The 17,460-nt window shown below is 44.0% G+C and overlaps 1 protein-coding gene across 2 annotated transcripts in view; it reads right to left on the reverse strand.

Moving 5' to 3' along the window:
- LOC141121555 (uncharacterized) overlaps nucleotides 1–17,460 on the reverse strand; it is a 35,313-nt gene that overhangs the window by 8,105 nt on the left and 9,748 nt on the right. The window contains exons 8-9 of one of the 2 annotated variants that reach the window (XM_073611184.1): nucleotides 11,744–13,117; nucleotides 6,304–6,312 (exon numbers count right to left, since the gene is read on the reverse strand). In XM_073611184.1, coding sequence (XP_073467285.1) covers nucleotides 6,304–6,312; nucleotides 11,744–13,117 — 1,383 coding nt within the window. Of the gene's footprint in view, nucleotides 1–6,303; nucleotides 6,313–10,298; nucleotides 13,118–17,460 lie in introns of those variants that run through there. The other variant, XM_073611183.1, reaches the window with a different exon arrangement.

The following is a 17,460-nucleotide window of genomic DNA, read 5'->3' on the forward strand; positions in this document are numbered from 1 at the left end:
GGCTGATTCAGGAGGCTTCTGCGTCCCTCCGAGCCTTACCCACTCCTGAAGAGGCCTTTGCCTGCATGGCTGCCACCAAACTGCAGGGCATGCAGGAGGGTCAACGCCTCCTGTGTGAGCAACTTATTTATAAAGTCCTAACTAAGGGGGTGAGTGGGGAACTAACACCCAAGACCGACGTGATTGAGTTGGACCATCCTCCTCCTCCTGCTGCCACAAATCCACCACCAGAGCCACCGCGTGGAAGGAAGCATGGAAGGAAGACCAGACAGTGATGGCCTGGGTTCAGTCTGGTCTGACAAAAGATGCAGGCTCTTGTATGACCACAGCCCGGGGACACAGATGTCATCTGCTGCTTTCCGGATCTCTGGGACTTCTGGACCAGACTGCACTCCCTTAGATAAGGACTCCTCAGGCCACCAATTTTGTTTGAAAATAGTTGATGTCTGCCCTGGGGGTCCAAGGCTTCGCCAATTTCTGCAGTTTCTCCAGCGTTGCCTCCCTCTTTGTTTAGTTGTGAGCCCTTAATAAAAGGATTTTTTTTGGGAAAATGACACTCTCCTGTGTGTGTTTTCATCCAAAAAGGACAGTTTGTTGGTGACGATTCAGGTACATTTCTAAAGTACAATGTGAAATTAACAAGGGACAACAACACCAAACAATCTCCTAAAGATTAAATATAACAACATATCAATGGTATTGTGGTAACTTGACACACAAAACACACACAAAAATATTCTGGAGTCAAACTAAAAATCCTATAAAACAAAGATCAGCCTTTAAAAAAATACAAACCAAAAAAAAAAAATCTGCCTTAAAACCAAACCCAAAAAAAATACAACACCAAAATAATTTTGTCAGATGTGACAAATCTAAATATATTGAGGGAATCCCGATAAATAGTAAAGAAAGAAGTTTGTGAGAAGTGTGTGTGAATATGAGCAGCAAAACTACTTCATTCTTGTCACATTATAAAGAAGAAGAGAGTGTGCTGTATTAAACCATTTTTAACATTGCAGCGTGACGAAATTGCTTTATCCATTGCGAACGCTAAGTTTACCAGACCGAGCTGTTCCGTGTCGGAATTTCTTCTGAGCATGGGTGGCACTTTGTGCGTCGGAACAGGCCACACACGGTCGGAATTGACGCGATCAGATTTTGTTGTCGGAAAATTTTATAGCCTGCTCTCAAACTTTGTGTGTCGGAAAATCCAATGGAAAATGTCCGGTGGAGCCCACTCTCCGATCGGACATTTTCCATCGGAAAATCCGACCGTGTGTACGGGGCATTACAGTGCTGTGCTGTAAATAGTCCAGCTCTCTGCTAATCTATTTACAGCAATTGATAGTGTAAAGGTGCGCTGATTCTATTTGAAGGGTGGGAAAACCCACAGTGGTATAAATTATAATGCACAATAATGTTGCCCAATGTGAACACAATGGGTAAATTGGAAACAAGTGTGTGGTCTAGATTGACCTGTGACACATGTGGAAATACAAGATTGTATGTGCATAATAAAAAAATATAAACAATGCATTTCAAACACAACGTGTGTATGATCTAAAAAGGAAAAACTGACAAGAGAGTAAATATATGTCAATAGTCTCTCTCAGGTTCCAAAAAGTCAGTGTGAAAACAAATCAAATTCAACAGAGTGAATGGGCTGATTTGAAAACACATCCAATTATCCTTTGAGTCCCAAAAAAGAACAGATGCCGATCCCAAGGTGTGTGCATTCCGCTGCCAAATCTCAGAGACCCGAATTGATGAGTAATAATGGACGCTCATCTGAGGCTGATGAAATGGATTCCTCTATACCTTCCCTCAGAGGACTCCAGCGGATCCCCGATCCTCATGACGGATGGTAAAAAAATTGGGGGAAGACTAATAGTGCATCATCTTTTGATAAACAATCAATTTATTTTAGATGAAGATAGACGGAGAAATTCTGGACAGCCAAACACCGATAGAATTTTCTTATGCCTTTATTTGTAAAAAAAAAAAAAAAAAAAAAAGTATATATATGACCCCGAAGCAGAGTGGTACAGAAAGGCATCTGACGCGTTTCACACTTATACCAAGTGCTTACTCATAGCTGACAAATATGAGAATACAAACTATATATATATATATATATATATATATATATATATACTCTATGTAATCAAACATGTGACCATATAAGTAAATAAGAACTCAAAACAGCTGAGAACCGGCTACCTGAGATCTCCGCACATGTTACTGAGTAGTGAATTGTGAACTGAGAGGATTCTCATAATAGTATGGTGTATAAGCAACAGAATATGATAACATGTAAAGTGAGAAGAAAAAAATAAATAAGAATGAAGAAAGACGACCTAGTCGAGACTATATGTATATATATATATATATATATATATATATATATATATATATATATATATATATATATATATATATATTAAATTCAATAAAGTAAATGCAAAAAGGCAAAACAAAATGAGTGAATGAAAAAAATATATATGTGTGTCAAGACTGGGTAGACAGAAATTTCGGTGCAAAAAAAGATCATCACTATGTATGTAATACCTACAATTACAAAAGGGCTGTTACAATAAATAGATAAATCAATATGGTGATGCTTGTGAAAAAAAAAAAAAGTAAAATAAAAGCAAAATAAATGCCCCAACGCCCAAAAAAACAGGGGAAGGGAAATATAAATATTACTTTAAAATTGGGAAGAAAAACATGAAAAAATATGAAACATATGTTTAAGGTGAAAATAAATGTATACTATGAATGGATTATCGATAGTGTTACATTGTTCTGTGTGAATGTATGTATTAAATATGAACACAAGACTAAAGTGAGCAAAGAAATAAAATAATAAATCCCATAAATAAAGTGTACATACTGAGACCTAGTCCCGTGTAAATTTATGTGCTGTATGAGCATTGGAATGCAAAACAGAGTAAAGCAATATCAGTCAATATGTATATAAAACCATCTAAAAAAACACGATAATGTCATGACGGTGGTGTAGTATAGTTGCCCGAATGATTCGATCATATAAAATAGTATTGATTCGCACATTGATGTATGTTATAAATATAAGACAAGTAGTACCCAGCAACAAGTGCTAAGATCTCAGTGTCCAAGACATAATATGCAATTATACCTGAATGGATGATTTTGGTGTGTAATACTAAAGACTCGTCATTTACAATGCTCTAGTCCATAAACGAAAAATGTGAAAGGACCAATGTATCTAATAATCCTATATTCAAAACAGGGCAATCATAACCCAATTGGTATACAAACAACAACAAAAAAAAATAGAACATGAATTTCAACCAATAAAAACATTTTGCACAAAAATTAAACATAAAACTGTGCTTATAGAATGGTTACAGACTAAGAGTCCCAAAGTACTCATATAAATACTTGTTAAATCAATCAATTTATTTTAACCGCTTCCGGAGCGCCCCAAGTACATTTACTGTGGTGGGGCGGCCCAGGTGAGCAAAATCACATACCTGTATGTGATTTCATGCACGCGGTTTAGGGGGCGCGCCGCTCCCGCTGTGATTGGACACAGCGGGTCCGGCAACCGCGATGGCCGCCGCAACCCGCCGATGGTTCACAGGAGACGGATCAGCGGTGTGCCGATGTAAACAAAGAACACGGCTTATCTGTTAGTGAGGAAAAGTGAGAGATCGTGTTTCCGTTAAGCTGAATCACGATCTCTCTTTTCCTCCAGTGTAACACTTCCCCCTACAGTTAGAAACACCTCCCAGGGAACACATTTAACCCCTTGATCGTCCCCCCAGTGCTAACCCCTTCCCTGCCAGTGCCATTTATACAGTGATCAGTGCATTTTTATAGCACTGATCACTGTATAGGTGTCACTGGTCACCAAAAAGTGTCACTTAGATTTGTCCACCGCATTGTCGCAGTCCCACTAAAAATCGCAGATCGCCACCATTACTAGTAAAAAAATTAAATAAATAAAAGTCCCTAAATCTATACCGTAGTTTGTAGACGCTATAACTTTTGCGCAAACCAATCAATATACGCTTATTGGGTTTTTGTTTTACCAAAAATATGCAGCAAAATACATATTGGCCTAAACTGATGAAGAATTTTTTTTTTAGGATATGTATTACAGCAGAAAGTAAAAAATCTTTTTTTTTTTTTTTAAATTGTCGGTCTTTTTTTGTTTATAGCGCAACAAATAATAACCGCAGAGGTTATCAAATACCACCATAAGAAAGCTTTATTTGTGGGAAAAAAATGACATCAATTTTATTTGGGAACAGCGTGGCACGATCATCAATTTTCACTTAAAGTGACGCAGTGCCGTATTGTAAAAAATGGCCTGGTCAGAAAGTGGGTAAAACCTTCTGGGGCTGAAATGGTTAAAAGGCACTGCGACGTAAATGTGCACTGCGACGTTACTACTGGCTCCTTCCAATGTATTTCCCGTAAGGTGGTGTCAACTGGGATTGGTGATCGATTTAAATCTATTTACATCACCCACCCTGACACAAAATTCTGCCTGGTTTTATCTCAGTTGACAGAGAACTTGTCAGATGTTATCATGCTGATAACAGAAGAACGGAGCAGGAGAAAGCCATGGGACTTAGGGCTTTGAAGAGAGATAAGAAAACACTGCAGATATACTGTATGTGCCCAGCTCAAGTTTCATGAATCGAGTTTACATCCACTTTAACCATTTATAGCCCAGAATAACTTAAAAACATCTTTAATATCATCACATATCACTAAATTCGTACATAACTTTATAATAATCAATAACTAGTAAAATGATCTAAAAATACAATTAAAAATGCATAAAACACATGTATCAAAAGCAAACAGCTCAATATCAACATTCAGTCCAGCCGGAGCAATTGTACTGAGCTGAAAAATCCATTTGGATTCCTCTCTTGACATGTTTTTGTAAAATTGCCCCCTCTCCTCCCCGGGGTTACCATCTCGTCCCCACAAAATCGAGTCCCTTTAAGACTTCTATTGTGAGACTCATCATAGTGTCTCTGGAGGGGGCGCTGATCATTCCCGTGTAAAATCTTACAGAAATCTTCCCTAATCCCAACCTTTAATCATCATTTCATTCTCCCCACGTACAATGTCTGGAATCGGCATTTCCTGACATCAATAACTCTCCTCGCGATACAGGCGATAATACATTCCCTCATTGTAAAATATACAGGGTTAAGCTACGTTTCCACACTATATATATATATATATATATATATATATATATATATGTGTTGTGTGTGTATCATCATCTGATGGAGATAAAAGACATCACAGTGACTATGGAGGAAGAGGACGGACATGACGGGGGGTTACTGGGTGTAAATAGAAAATAAGATCTTATTACCTCCTCTCTTGCCACTTCCAGCAATGTCTTCTCTCTACTTCCTCCCGACTCACCTCTCACCCGGAACTTCCTCTCTGTACCTGACATGACTTCCTGTCTGTATTCCATAGAGACTTCCTGCCCGGGTATGAGGAAGATCACCACCTTGTGGAGCTCAGAGGAACTGCAGCCCCATAGACCCATCTCATAGTGTGAACACGACCTTGTGTTGCGTCTGTACATAGTGTATATCAGATTTGCCAGGACAGTAGCTGTTTTGTTTATTGTTCCACAATGTCTGTATCCCAGACTATGTCCAGAGAATAACAGAGTAAAGTGTAAGTGTTTTCGGGTTCAGGCAATGGAGACCAATAAGCGTCTAGGGTGGGGCCAATGAGCATGTAGTGATCAGCAGCGGGCTGGTATCAGAGAATGCTCAGGCGGAGGTGGTGTATAGAATGGGCTCCGCTCTGGATGCTCCCCCCGCAGTGTGTTTGATGATGAGTGCCTGGTATTGTATGTAGAAGTCATCGCTTCTCACTGTCCTTAGAGAGGTGGTAGTGCCTGGAGGAGGGGAGTGGAGGGCGTGGTGTCTGGGGGTTTGTATGAGCCACCAGGGGCCCTGTGTGTGGTGGAAGAAGGGGGATTGATGGTGCTGTGTAGTGTTCTGGTGGAAGGAGGAGGGGTGGCTTTTCTATGTCACCACCTATCTGGCCAACTGCTCTCAAATTCCTATCTTCACTGAGCATGTGTTATCACTGCCAATTATAGGAGAAAATACCCCCATATACCCTATTCGCCCCCCTAGGTCCCTAATCACATCAGATGTCCTCTCCTCACCCCACTCTTCACCCCCTTCTGCCCCTCTCCAACTGTCTTCATTGCCTTGTACCCCTCATCCCCCTCTCCACTGACATTCACCCCTCTTTCCTCTGAACTTTCCCCATCTTCACCTTACTATCCCCTCCTTTTCCCATATTCACCTCCCTTACCCCCTCTTTGCTGCCATCCCTTCTCTTCATAACCCCCTCCTCAACCCTTTTTCTTCCTCACTCCCTCTTCCCCCTCATCACCTCCCCATCCCCCTCATCACCTCCCCACCCTCCTCTTCACTCTTGTCCCTCTTTTCTGATCCCTGTCCCCCACTTCACCATCTTCTCCCCCTCTTCCCTCCCCCCCCCCCCCTATTTTCCTTTTCAGCTCTTGACCCCCTCTTCACTTCCTTTTCCCCAATTCACTCCCTCGTCACCTCTCTGTCCCCCTCATCACTCCCCATCCCTCTCAGAACCCCCTTGACACCCTCCTTATTAACTCTTCACTGCTCTGTGACCCTCTTCACATTCCCCCTCTGCTTCTTTACCGCGTTTTCACTTCTAGTCCCCATCCCACTATGCATCTCCATGTCCCCCCCAATCACTCCCTCTTTCCTCTCTAAACTATGCTGCCCCCTTTTTACCTCCTCTTCTCCTTCACCCCCTGTCCCCCTTTTCATCCCTCTTTGTGAATGCTGCAGGCTTTGATTTATTGCCTCCCAGGCCGCCTTTTAACTGCTCTCTGAACATTGATCCACTGTGGATTGCAAGACCGCCAATGTGATGACAGCAGAGGAGGTTCTGGCCTTTCAAGGAAGTTGTTAGACAGACTCAGACAGCACTGGTTGGAAGATTCAGTGGTCACAATGGCTCATCAGTGAAGTTGCTTCTTCAAGGGAAGTCCCTTTTTTAGCAGGTGTGGATGACCAGGACTCTTAACGGAACTGGGGACTGCAGCAGAAAGTGCAAACCTTGAGAGCAGCAAAGGACACGTCTCATTGAAGTAGAAGCAATGGCAGGTTGTTGAAACCGTGAGCTTGCCTTACTCCCCGACAGAACTAAGGTGCCCGATAACTTCTGAATACCTCCCAACTTTTTGAGATGAGAACGAGGGACAACTATTAGCAAAAGTATGAAGCATAGGACGCACCCACTGCCACACCTCCTTAAAGAAGAATTATACAAAAAATAATTAGTTAAACCCATAAGTGTTTTCTTTTTTACCACTGCTATTCCTTTATACTGGCTTTTGGAATTTACAAATGAAGCAATGTAGAAATTGGATGAAAAGTTTAGCACTGAGAAATACTTTTTGAAAGATAAAAAGTGCATTTTATATACAACTATATAGATCAGACAAATATGAGAGACAAATGAGGAAGAAAGAGGGACAGAGGGACTTTGTTCCAAATCAGGGACAATTGGGAGCTATGCTTCTGGATATAATAAATTCTGGTTGAGATAAGAGATTGCCGATCTACCTGAAGCATACACCCACTCCAAGTAAACTCTCTCTCCCTGGGGCATTGCAGAGTGCCTGGAGGAGGAGTCTTCTGCCTGCTCCACTTCCAGCACAAAAAATGTCATCTGCCTCTGTTGCTTCCATAATAACGAGGGGAAGGAGAAGGGGAACACCTTTGTTTGCAATCTAAACAGTCCAACTGCTACCAATCCCAGAAGCTAAGATGTCCCTCGGCCAAGCAAACGCAGATTCTTCTATAATTACACAAGAATTGGCCGAAAGGTGCCTCAGAGGTAGCAGAAATCCCCTCATAGTGGGATTGACACTGATACAGCAATTGTGGTCAGGTAAGAGGGCACCAGGTACATTTGTGACCAGTCATTGTGTACCAGTAGGAGTCATCCAGACTGCAACCATGCACATCTGGGGTTTGTGTTTGTGGGGAAGAACACTGCCAGCTGCTTACAGCACTTGAAGCCTCTCCATGAATACTCTGGATGCATGGCTATGCCACTCGACATGAACACAGGCACCTAAATACTCCTGACATTCCCAGCTGCATTTCACAAGAGTGCAAGTGGCCCAACATCCAGAGAAATTGGAGGGAGGAGAAATATTTTTCCTCAGAACAAAAACAAAATAAATATTACAAGAGAGTGCAGGGTTTAGGAGTGCGTTATGCAGACAATGCAAGGTTCACCAGTGCATTACGCTCAGATTGCAGGGATCATAAGTACGCTGTGTTTAGAATGCAGAGTTAAGGAGTGTATTATGCTAAGAATGCAGGGATCAGGAGTGCGTTGTGCTCAGACTGCAGGGTTAAGGAGTGAAATACGCTCAGAATGCAGGGTTGAGGAGTGCATTACGCTCAGAATGCAGGGTTAAGGAGTGCGTTTCGCTCAGAATGCAGGGTTAAGGAGTGCATTGCGCTCAGAATGCAGGGTTAAGCAGTATGTTGCGCTCAGGATGCAGGGTTAAGGAGTGCAATATGCTCAGAATGCAGGGTTAAGGAGTGCATTGTGCTCAATATGCAGGGTTAAGGAGTGTGATGCACTCAGAATGCAGGGTTCAGGAGTGCATTGTGCTCAGAATGCAGGGTTCAGGAGTGCATTGTGCTCAGAATGCAGGGTTCAGGAGTGCATTGCGCTCAGAATGCAGGGTTCAGGTGTGTGTTGCGCACAGTATGCAGGGTTCAGGAGTGCGTTGCGCACAGAATGCAGGGTTCAGCAGTGCATTTTACGCTCAGAATGCAGGGATCAGGAGTGCGTTGTGCTCAGATTGCAGGAATCAACAGTGAGTTGCGCTCAGATTGCAGGGATCAGGAATATGTTGAGCTCAGAATGCAGGGATCAGGAGTGCATGGCGCTCAGAATGCAGGGTTCAGGAGTGCGTGGCGCTCAAAATGCAGGGTTCAGGGGTGCGTTGCGCTCAGATTGCAGGGAGAGGGAATATGTTCAGCTCAGAATGCAGGGATCAGGAGTGCATGGCGCTCTGAATGCAGGGTTCAGGAGTGCGTGGCACTCAGAATGCAGGGTTCAGGAGTACGCGTCGCAAAGAATGCAGGGTTCAGGAGTGCGTGACGCTCAGAATGCAGGGTTCAGGAGTGCATTAGGCTCAGAACGCAGGGATCGGGGGGGGTGATGTGAAGAGGATGGTAGAGGACACTGTTATGCGAAGGATGGTAGAGGACACTGTTATGCAGGTGGCCCTGCCCATAACAGTGTCCTTTGCCCCCTTCACATCACCCCACACACACAGTGGTGTCTTCTGCCACCCCTTTCCCCTATAGCAGCAACCTCTGGCTCCCCTTCCCTCCCATAGCAGTGTCCTACCTGTTTCCACAGGAGACTGGGATTCAGCACAGTTCTGGACAGAGGGCAGAAGCTGGCAGTGTCAATTTTCCTATTAGCAAGCTGGTGATTGGTTGCTTAGGACCACCCTGTGTCCTAGCAAGCAATCACCAGCGGTTTAACTTAAACAGTTCTATTGACTGGCTTCTCCTCCTGCCCTTCCTCTTGAGCTGGGCTTCCTCCTGGTCTGTTTACTGATAACAGTGGCAAAGAAGGCGGGAGGGAGAGAGAGGATTGGGACATAGAAGGTGCGAGGTGAATGGCTGGGAGGAAGTCGAGGAACGGCACCTAGAGGTCGAGGGTCGACAGCACAGGAACCTGTTCACGGTCTACCTGTCACCTGCAGGCGGTCGACAGGTGGACCGCGATGGACGGGTTGCCGACCCCCGGATGTAGTGTCTATAATGCCGAGTGCCTCATTATTGCGACTAGAAGGAGCTGATGATCATTATATTAAATAAATTATGGCCAATATGCATACTGGGTGGGCAGATGTACACCACACCACAAAATTTACACCATTGAAAGGTAATGGCTCCATTTTTGTTCTATTGCTATCAACAGCCAACATAGTAGAACACTTTTTAGATGTCTCTGGTGAACTCTGATCTCCTTATGAACTGTTGCTTACATGATGAAGATAAGCCATGCAGTATATAGAGCTAACCCCTCAGGAGCCGCTGAGTATTTGAGCCCTGGTTGAAGTACAACCCCTGCTGACACCACTGTAATAGTTTAACCAGATGTCACTCAAAAGAATAAACACACCACTTTTGATGAACAATTATTATTTAGTTTATACTGAGGTCAAACTAGCAGCAGTATAATCACGAAAAAGTCAACATCTTATGTACACAAAAGAAGACATAAGGAATAAACAATACTTTACCATAAAGTGCCACTTTTAGTAGACCCAACTGTCCCGCAGGACTCAGAGTTTAAACGTTAGCTCTCCTACCGAGAGGTTTTCCAAGTGAGCAGAAAAGAAAGGAGGAAGAGATATTACGCAAGCTCACTGGGGGGCCCCCAGTAACCAGAGCCAGTGTTTACCTCTCTGATGATTTCGATAAGAAATGTCTCATAGAGCCAATCACAAAAAAAAGCTTCTGCCCGCTTGATGGGGCCCTTATGTTGGTGCACAGAAGAGGTGTAGTCTCTTTGGATGAGAAATGGCACTTGCCCAGAGATAGTGAAAAAGCAAGCCGAGTTCCTCTTTAATAGATGACAACAAACTTGGGTAGACACTTTATGGACATCAGATGATTATAGAGATTGCTTAATCTGGTAAGGGGGTGGGAGCAGAATTTAGCATAAGCATGTCACTTTAAGTGCAGAACTGGGCTTGTGAAACGTGTTGCTTGTTTGGATAGAATAGGCCTGATGTGGAATGCATTCAGAATTCCTGCTTATCAGGGATACAGAAAGCATTAGTACTGATATCCTCCGTGCAGTAAATCAACGAGCAATGAATGGAGATAAGCCAAAGCACTGAATAGGCTATAAAGTCTGTTTCTCTGTGTGGCAGTCTGTACTGTAGGAAATCCTGAGATTAAATAACTGACAACAACATATAAGCTTGTGATGACATGGTATGGGTTAGGAACCCTCTTACCCAGTCCTTTGATGGAGCAGGGCGAAGCGATGACCTTGAGTGTTGGGAGATCCCCTTGTCTTCTCTCATGGATGAGGTCACGCTGATAGTACTGATCCAATCTCTCTGCCTGCAGGACCATCTATCCTGCCCCTCAGTGGGTTCAGCGATCTGGAATCTCCCATTCAGCTTTCTGACTCGATCCGATCCGGCCTGCATCCTCCTGGATCTGCACTACCTTCTCTCACATCCAGGCTCTTTTACAGACTCCTCCTTTTCCCCCAGAATGCTCCTGCGCTTTTCCTTTTTAAAGGCTCCTGCCCCTTTGCCCACTCAGTTTCAGCCTCTCAAAGTGAAGAAATCCTGCTTGCAGCATTCTTAGCTTTGCTAGACTAGATCCTGTAATAGCTAAACTGCAGAACAATGCCATCTTGTGGCCATTTAACATCCTGCAACCAGTACCAATGCAGTGTGTTAAAAGTATACATGAGGTGTATATTGTGCTTCTTCTCTATATGGGAGCTGCCCAGTAAAATTCATATAGAAGACCCTTTATTGCACTTAAGTCACTAATACACCTCAAGGTTTGTGTGGGATCCCTGATGTACAGGAAGACAGGACTTCAGTGAGTAACAATTCCCTCACTCAGGACAGGAAAGTGACTTCTCCCCCTCTGATGTTTGGAAAGATGGGACTTCTGTGAAAAACATTTCCCACACTCAGGACAGAAATATGGTTTTTCCCCCGTGTGAGACCTCTGATGTGTGACAAGTACTGCTTTTTGTACAAAACATTTCCCGCACTCAGCACAGGAATACGGCTTCTCTCCCGTGTGTGTTCTCTGATGAATATAAAGATTGGACTTATCTGAAAAACATTTCCCACACTCAGGACATGAATATGGTTTTTCCCCCGTGTGAGACCTCTGATGTTTGACAAGATCTGTCTTTTGTACAAAACATTTCCCACACTCAGAACAGGAAAACGGCTTCTCTCCCGTGTGCAATCTCTGATGATTATAAAGATTGGGCTTATCTGAAAAACATTTCCCGCACTCAGAACAGGAATGCTGCTTTTTCCCCGTGTGAAATCTCTGATGCCTGTCAAGATTGGACTTCTCTGAAAAACATTTTCCACAAACAGGACAGGTATATGGTTTCTCCCCTGTGTGAGATCTCTCATGCCTGTAAAGATGGCACTTTTCTGAGAAACATTTCCCGCACTCAGAACAGGAGTATGGCTTTTCACCTGTGTGAGATCTCTGATGTCTGTCAAGATTGGCCTTCTTTGAAAAACATTTCCCACACTCAGAACAGGAGTATGGCTTCTCACCTATGTGAGATCTCTGATGTGTGTCAAGATTGGCCTTCTTTGAAAAATATTCCCCACACTCAGGACAGGAATACGGCTTTTCACCTGTGTGAGATCTCTGATGTCTGTTAAGATTAGACTTCTGTGAAAAACATTTCTTGCACTCAGAACATGAATATGGTTTTTCCCCTGAGTGAGATCTCTGATGTTTGTAAAGACTGGACGTCTGTGAAAAACATTTCCCACAATCAGGACAGGTATAAGGTTTCTCCCCTGTGTGCAATCTCTGATGCGTGTAAAGATTGGACTTCTTTGAGATGCATTTCCCGCATTCAGAACAAGAATACAACTGTTGCACCGTGTGAGATCTCTGATGTACAGAAAGACTGGACTTAGCTGAAAAACATTTACCGCACTTAGGGCATAAATGTGGCTTCTCACCTGTATGAGATCTTTTATGCACATTAAGAGCGGATTTAAATTGGAATCCCTTCCCGCACTCAGTACAGGAAAACCTCTTATCTGTTGGAAGGACGGCACCGTCCCTCACAGTCTGAGGCTCCTCAGGATAAGAGGAATACGATGGTCCATCTACACTGTGTGGTGCCGGATGGACATTTGAGGTAGCTGGGTTTTCTCCTGGACTATACTGTGTGATGTCCTTATCTTCTACTTTACAGTCTGGAGACAAAGTGAGACAATCCTCTGAGGTTTTCAGTCCATCTACTAAAATAGAAATAAAAAGATTATTACTAGACATGAGCAGATTGGTTCCCCTAAACCAGGACTCCGCCCACATCAGGCAGCTTTGTCTCCGAGGATCTTACAATTACACCCTCAAGGTAACTAGTAAATGGGTCCTCTGATCTGCTACCAGTTCATTTCTTTATTCATGGACCTTAGTCAGAGAGGGAGGAAACAACGAGAACTATCTTTTATAGGAGTGACAGTGATGAGGGGATTATAGGACGAGTGTCCCCCACCACCTCTATCCCTCATTGCCATCTTTTTAACACAAAAAGTACTAAACTTTCTTATTTAGTCCATGATTTAGTCATGAATAACAGCGGGGCTGAGCCCCACCAGAGGTCAGAGAGTGAGGATGGGGGGAGAACAACCAAGACGAAGACTTGACTGATCCTGAAGACCACCATCATTGGGTTACTGACTCCTCCCTCATGATCACTTTCTGTTTAAGGTTCCAAAGTTTGAGGATGTTATCACTTTATTATCAACATGTAAAAGTCTGTGCTCCAACCAAATTATCAGATATAAAATGCCCAGTTGGTAGAAAATGGTTGTAACAAAAGAGAATACATATTATGTTTATATATAGCAGTGAGTAGAGGGCAGAGAGCAGAAGTCAGGACTATGTAATGCACATAGAGTTGCTACCTCATCCCTTTAAAACCGAACACATATTAATTACACAGATTTTGTGGCTGATTAGGGCGGTAATTAAACTCACTTGGTGCCTTATTCACATTAAATTTGCCTCAGAACCAGTGTAATTCATATGTGTTCGGGTTTAAACGGATGAGGTGGCGACCCAAAATGTACAACATGTTGTATGGAATACAAAAGGGAGGACTATATAATATCAGAATTATGTAACTAACAACATAGTGCAGGGGTCGAGACTAAATTATTAGAGGTGCGCATCTTCACTGGCCTCACGATTCGATTCGATTACGATTATCATGTCAACGATTCGATTCGATTCCGCGATGCATCACGATGCATCACGATTACAGCGGAGGTGCGCATGGTTTTCATCAAAAAAATTCAAGCTGTCAGGAGAACTCCATTTTTTTTTTTATTCTATCTGTTCTTTAAAAAAAAAGACAACACTCCCTGCATGTAGCAAAGTCTAAACACAGCAGACAACAACTTAAACGAGCTCCAGGCTCTCCCCAAAATACTAGGGGAGATGGTCAGAGACTGCAGACATGGTACAAGAGATGGTCAGAGACTGCAGACCTACTGCAAGAGATGGTCAGAGACTGCAGACATTGTCTGCAGTCTCTGAACATCTCCTGTACCATGTCTGCAGTCTCTGACCATCTCCTGTATCATGTCTGCAGTCTCTGACCAGCTGGAGATAGTCAGAGACTACGGACATGCTACAGGAGATGGTCAGAGAGACTACGGACATACTACAGGAGATGGTCAGACTGCGGAGTGCGTACATACTACAGGTGATGGTCAGAGACTACAGGCATACTACAGGAGATGGTCAGAGACTGCGGACATACTACAGGAGATGGTCAGAGACTGCCGACATGCTACAGGAGATGGTCAGAGACTGCCGACATAATACAGGGGGTGGTCAGAGAGACTGCAGACATACTACAGGAGATGGTCAGAGACTGCAGACATACTACAGGAGATGGTCAGAGACTGTGGACATACTACAGGAGATGGTCAGAGACTGTGGACATACTACAGGAGATGGTCAGACTGCGGACATACTATAGGGGATGGTCAGAGACTGCAGACATAGTACAGTAGATGATCAGAGACTGCAGACATAGTACAGTAGATGATCAGAGACTGCAGACATAGTACAGGAGATGATCAGAGACTGCAGACATAGTACAGGAGATGATCAGAGACTGCAGAGATGGTACAAGAGATGGTCAGAGACTGCAGACATAATACAAGAGATGATCAGAGACTGCAGACATAGTACAGGGGATGATCAGAGACTGCAGACATGGTACAGGAGATGGTCAGAGACTGCAGACATGGTACAGGGGATGATCAGAGACTGCAGACATGGTACAGGAGATGGTCAGAGACTGCAGACATGGTACAGGGGATGGTCAGAGACTGCAGACATGGTACAGGAGATGATCAGAGACTGCAGACATAGTACAGGAGATGGTCAGAGACTGCAGACATAGTACAGGAGATGGTCAGAGACTGCAGACATAGTACAGGAGATGGTCAGAGACTGCAGACATAGTACAGGAGATGGTTAGAGACTGCAGACATAGTACAGGAGATGGTCAGAGACTGCAGACATAGTACAGGGGATGGTCAGAGACTGCAGACATAGTACAGGAGATGGTCAGAGACTGCAGACATAGTACAGGAGATGGTCAGAAACTGCAGACATAGTACAGGAGATGGTCAGAGACTGCAGACATAGTACAGGAGATGGTCAGAGACTGCAGACATAGTACAGGAGATGGTCAGAGACTGCAGACATAGTACAGGGGATGGTCAGAGACATAGTACAGGAGATCAGCAGGTAAGTATGATATCTTTTATTTTAAAGAAAAAATAATACACTTTTAGTATCACTTTAACAAATCCATTGAGTCTTTTGGCAGCAACTTGGATAGTAAACAGTTCAACATTACTGCAAAAATAAAAAAGGAAGACATTCCAATCAGCAAGAAATATACTGCTTGCAGATCAGTAGATGGTTCCAGAGGGGAGAGATGATGGGGAAATCACAGTAAGAAAATTGACAATAAAAGTTTGTGCAGCCCCCAATGTGTTAGGCATACAGTACACACACACTGGATAGTTGCAGCAGGTGGGGGGGATGTGCCACTTCTATGCACTCACCCCTCACATATATCAAGCATGACAGGCTCTCACCTCCGGAGCACTCCTACCATCCCCCCTCCTCTCCTCACAGCTCGTTTCCTGAAGCCTACCCTATGCCTGCCTCATCCGACCACTGTTAACACAGCTGCAGTGATCTCGGTGTTTCTCAGCTCCGTGCAGTGATCTGTGTCTCAGCTCCGTGCAGTCTCAGCGCCTGCCCATCAGGGAGATGATCGGTGTCACTGTCCAGATATACAGATCCCAGAGGAGGGGGAGAGCATGGGTGGGGGCAGCACTCTGACATTACATTGTCCGTTCAGGAGGGAGAAGCACCAGGCGCAGCCAGCCGATCGGCAGCTTGTCATTCCAGCAGACACTGCTGTGCGAGGGGGAGGAGCCGGAATGACGTCATGCATAATCGATTATGCCGGGTTACCGCATCGATGCCGAATCGGGAAGGGTATAATCCCGATGCATCGATGCGCCGATCATTTTCAACACCCCTATAAATTATATGCAATAGAAATTTTACAGAGTTAAGCCTCGTACACACGATCTGATTTTCCAACGGGAAATGTGTGATGTCAGGCTGTTGGCGGAAAATCCGACCGTTTGCACTCTCCATAGGACAATTATTGTCGGATTTTCCGCGGACAAATGTTGGATGGCACTTTTTAAAATTTTCCGCGGACAAATGTCTTTTGTTGGATTGTCCGAGCGTGTGTACACGCTCAGTCGGACAAAAGTCCAAAGTACAAACACGCATGCTCGGAAGCAAGGACCAGCCAGAAGCGGTCGGTCCTGTAAACAAGTCCGACGGACTTGTGTACACACACGCTCGGAAAATCCAACAAAAGACATTTTAAAACCTGCCATCCAACATTTGTCCGCAGAAAATTCGACGAAAATTGTCCGATGGAGCGCATAAACAGTCGGATTTTCCACCAACAGCCTGTCATCACACAATTCCTGTCACAAAATCCGATCGTGTGTACGAGGCTTAAGAGTCAGGACTCATAATATTGGTATTCAGAAATCAGTGGAAGCTTAAATTTTTACTTGAGGCAAGCTGCAGAAATCGCACACTGCTGCTTCCCGTCTGCTGAGACTGCACTCAGTGACTTGGGTCTGAGACTATACAGACATATCCCTCCACCCGACACAGCCAGCAAACAACAAAGCAAGTAACCTTGGGATATTTTCTCTGTCATAGATCTTGCATGCATGAGGGAGAAGGCCCTAAGCGGCACAAGAACTAGCTGCCCAGGTTGAGCAATGTCTATAGTAAAAAATCAACATTTCCCTGTCAGCTGAACCCCAGAATCTACATAAATCCAGTCAACGTACGTAAATTGTGTCTGCAGAACAGAGACGAAAAACAGCTTCGTGACTAGCCCCTGGAAGACGTGATGATGTCACGAAATGCGTAGGGCGGCGCTAGACGACGCGCTGACGTCACCTCCAATCTGTGCTCCATTCCAGTAGGACGGGTTTGTCCGAGTTCATAT

Source organism: Aquarana catesbeiana, unplaced genomic scaffold, assembly GCF_042186555.1.
Source record: "Aquarana catesbeiana isolate 2022-GZ unplaced genomic scaffold, ASM4218655v1 unanchor225, whole genome shotgun sequence".
NCBI classification, from domain to species: domain Eukaryota; kingdom Metazoa; phylum Chordata; class Amphibia; order Anura; family Ranidae; genus Aquarana; species Aquarana catesbeiana.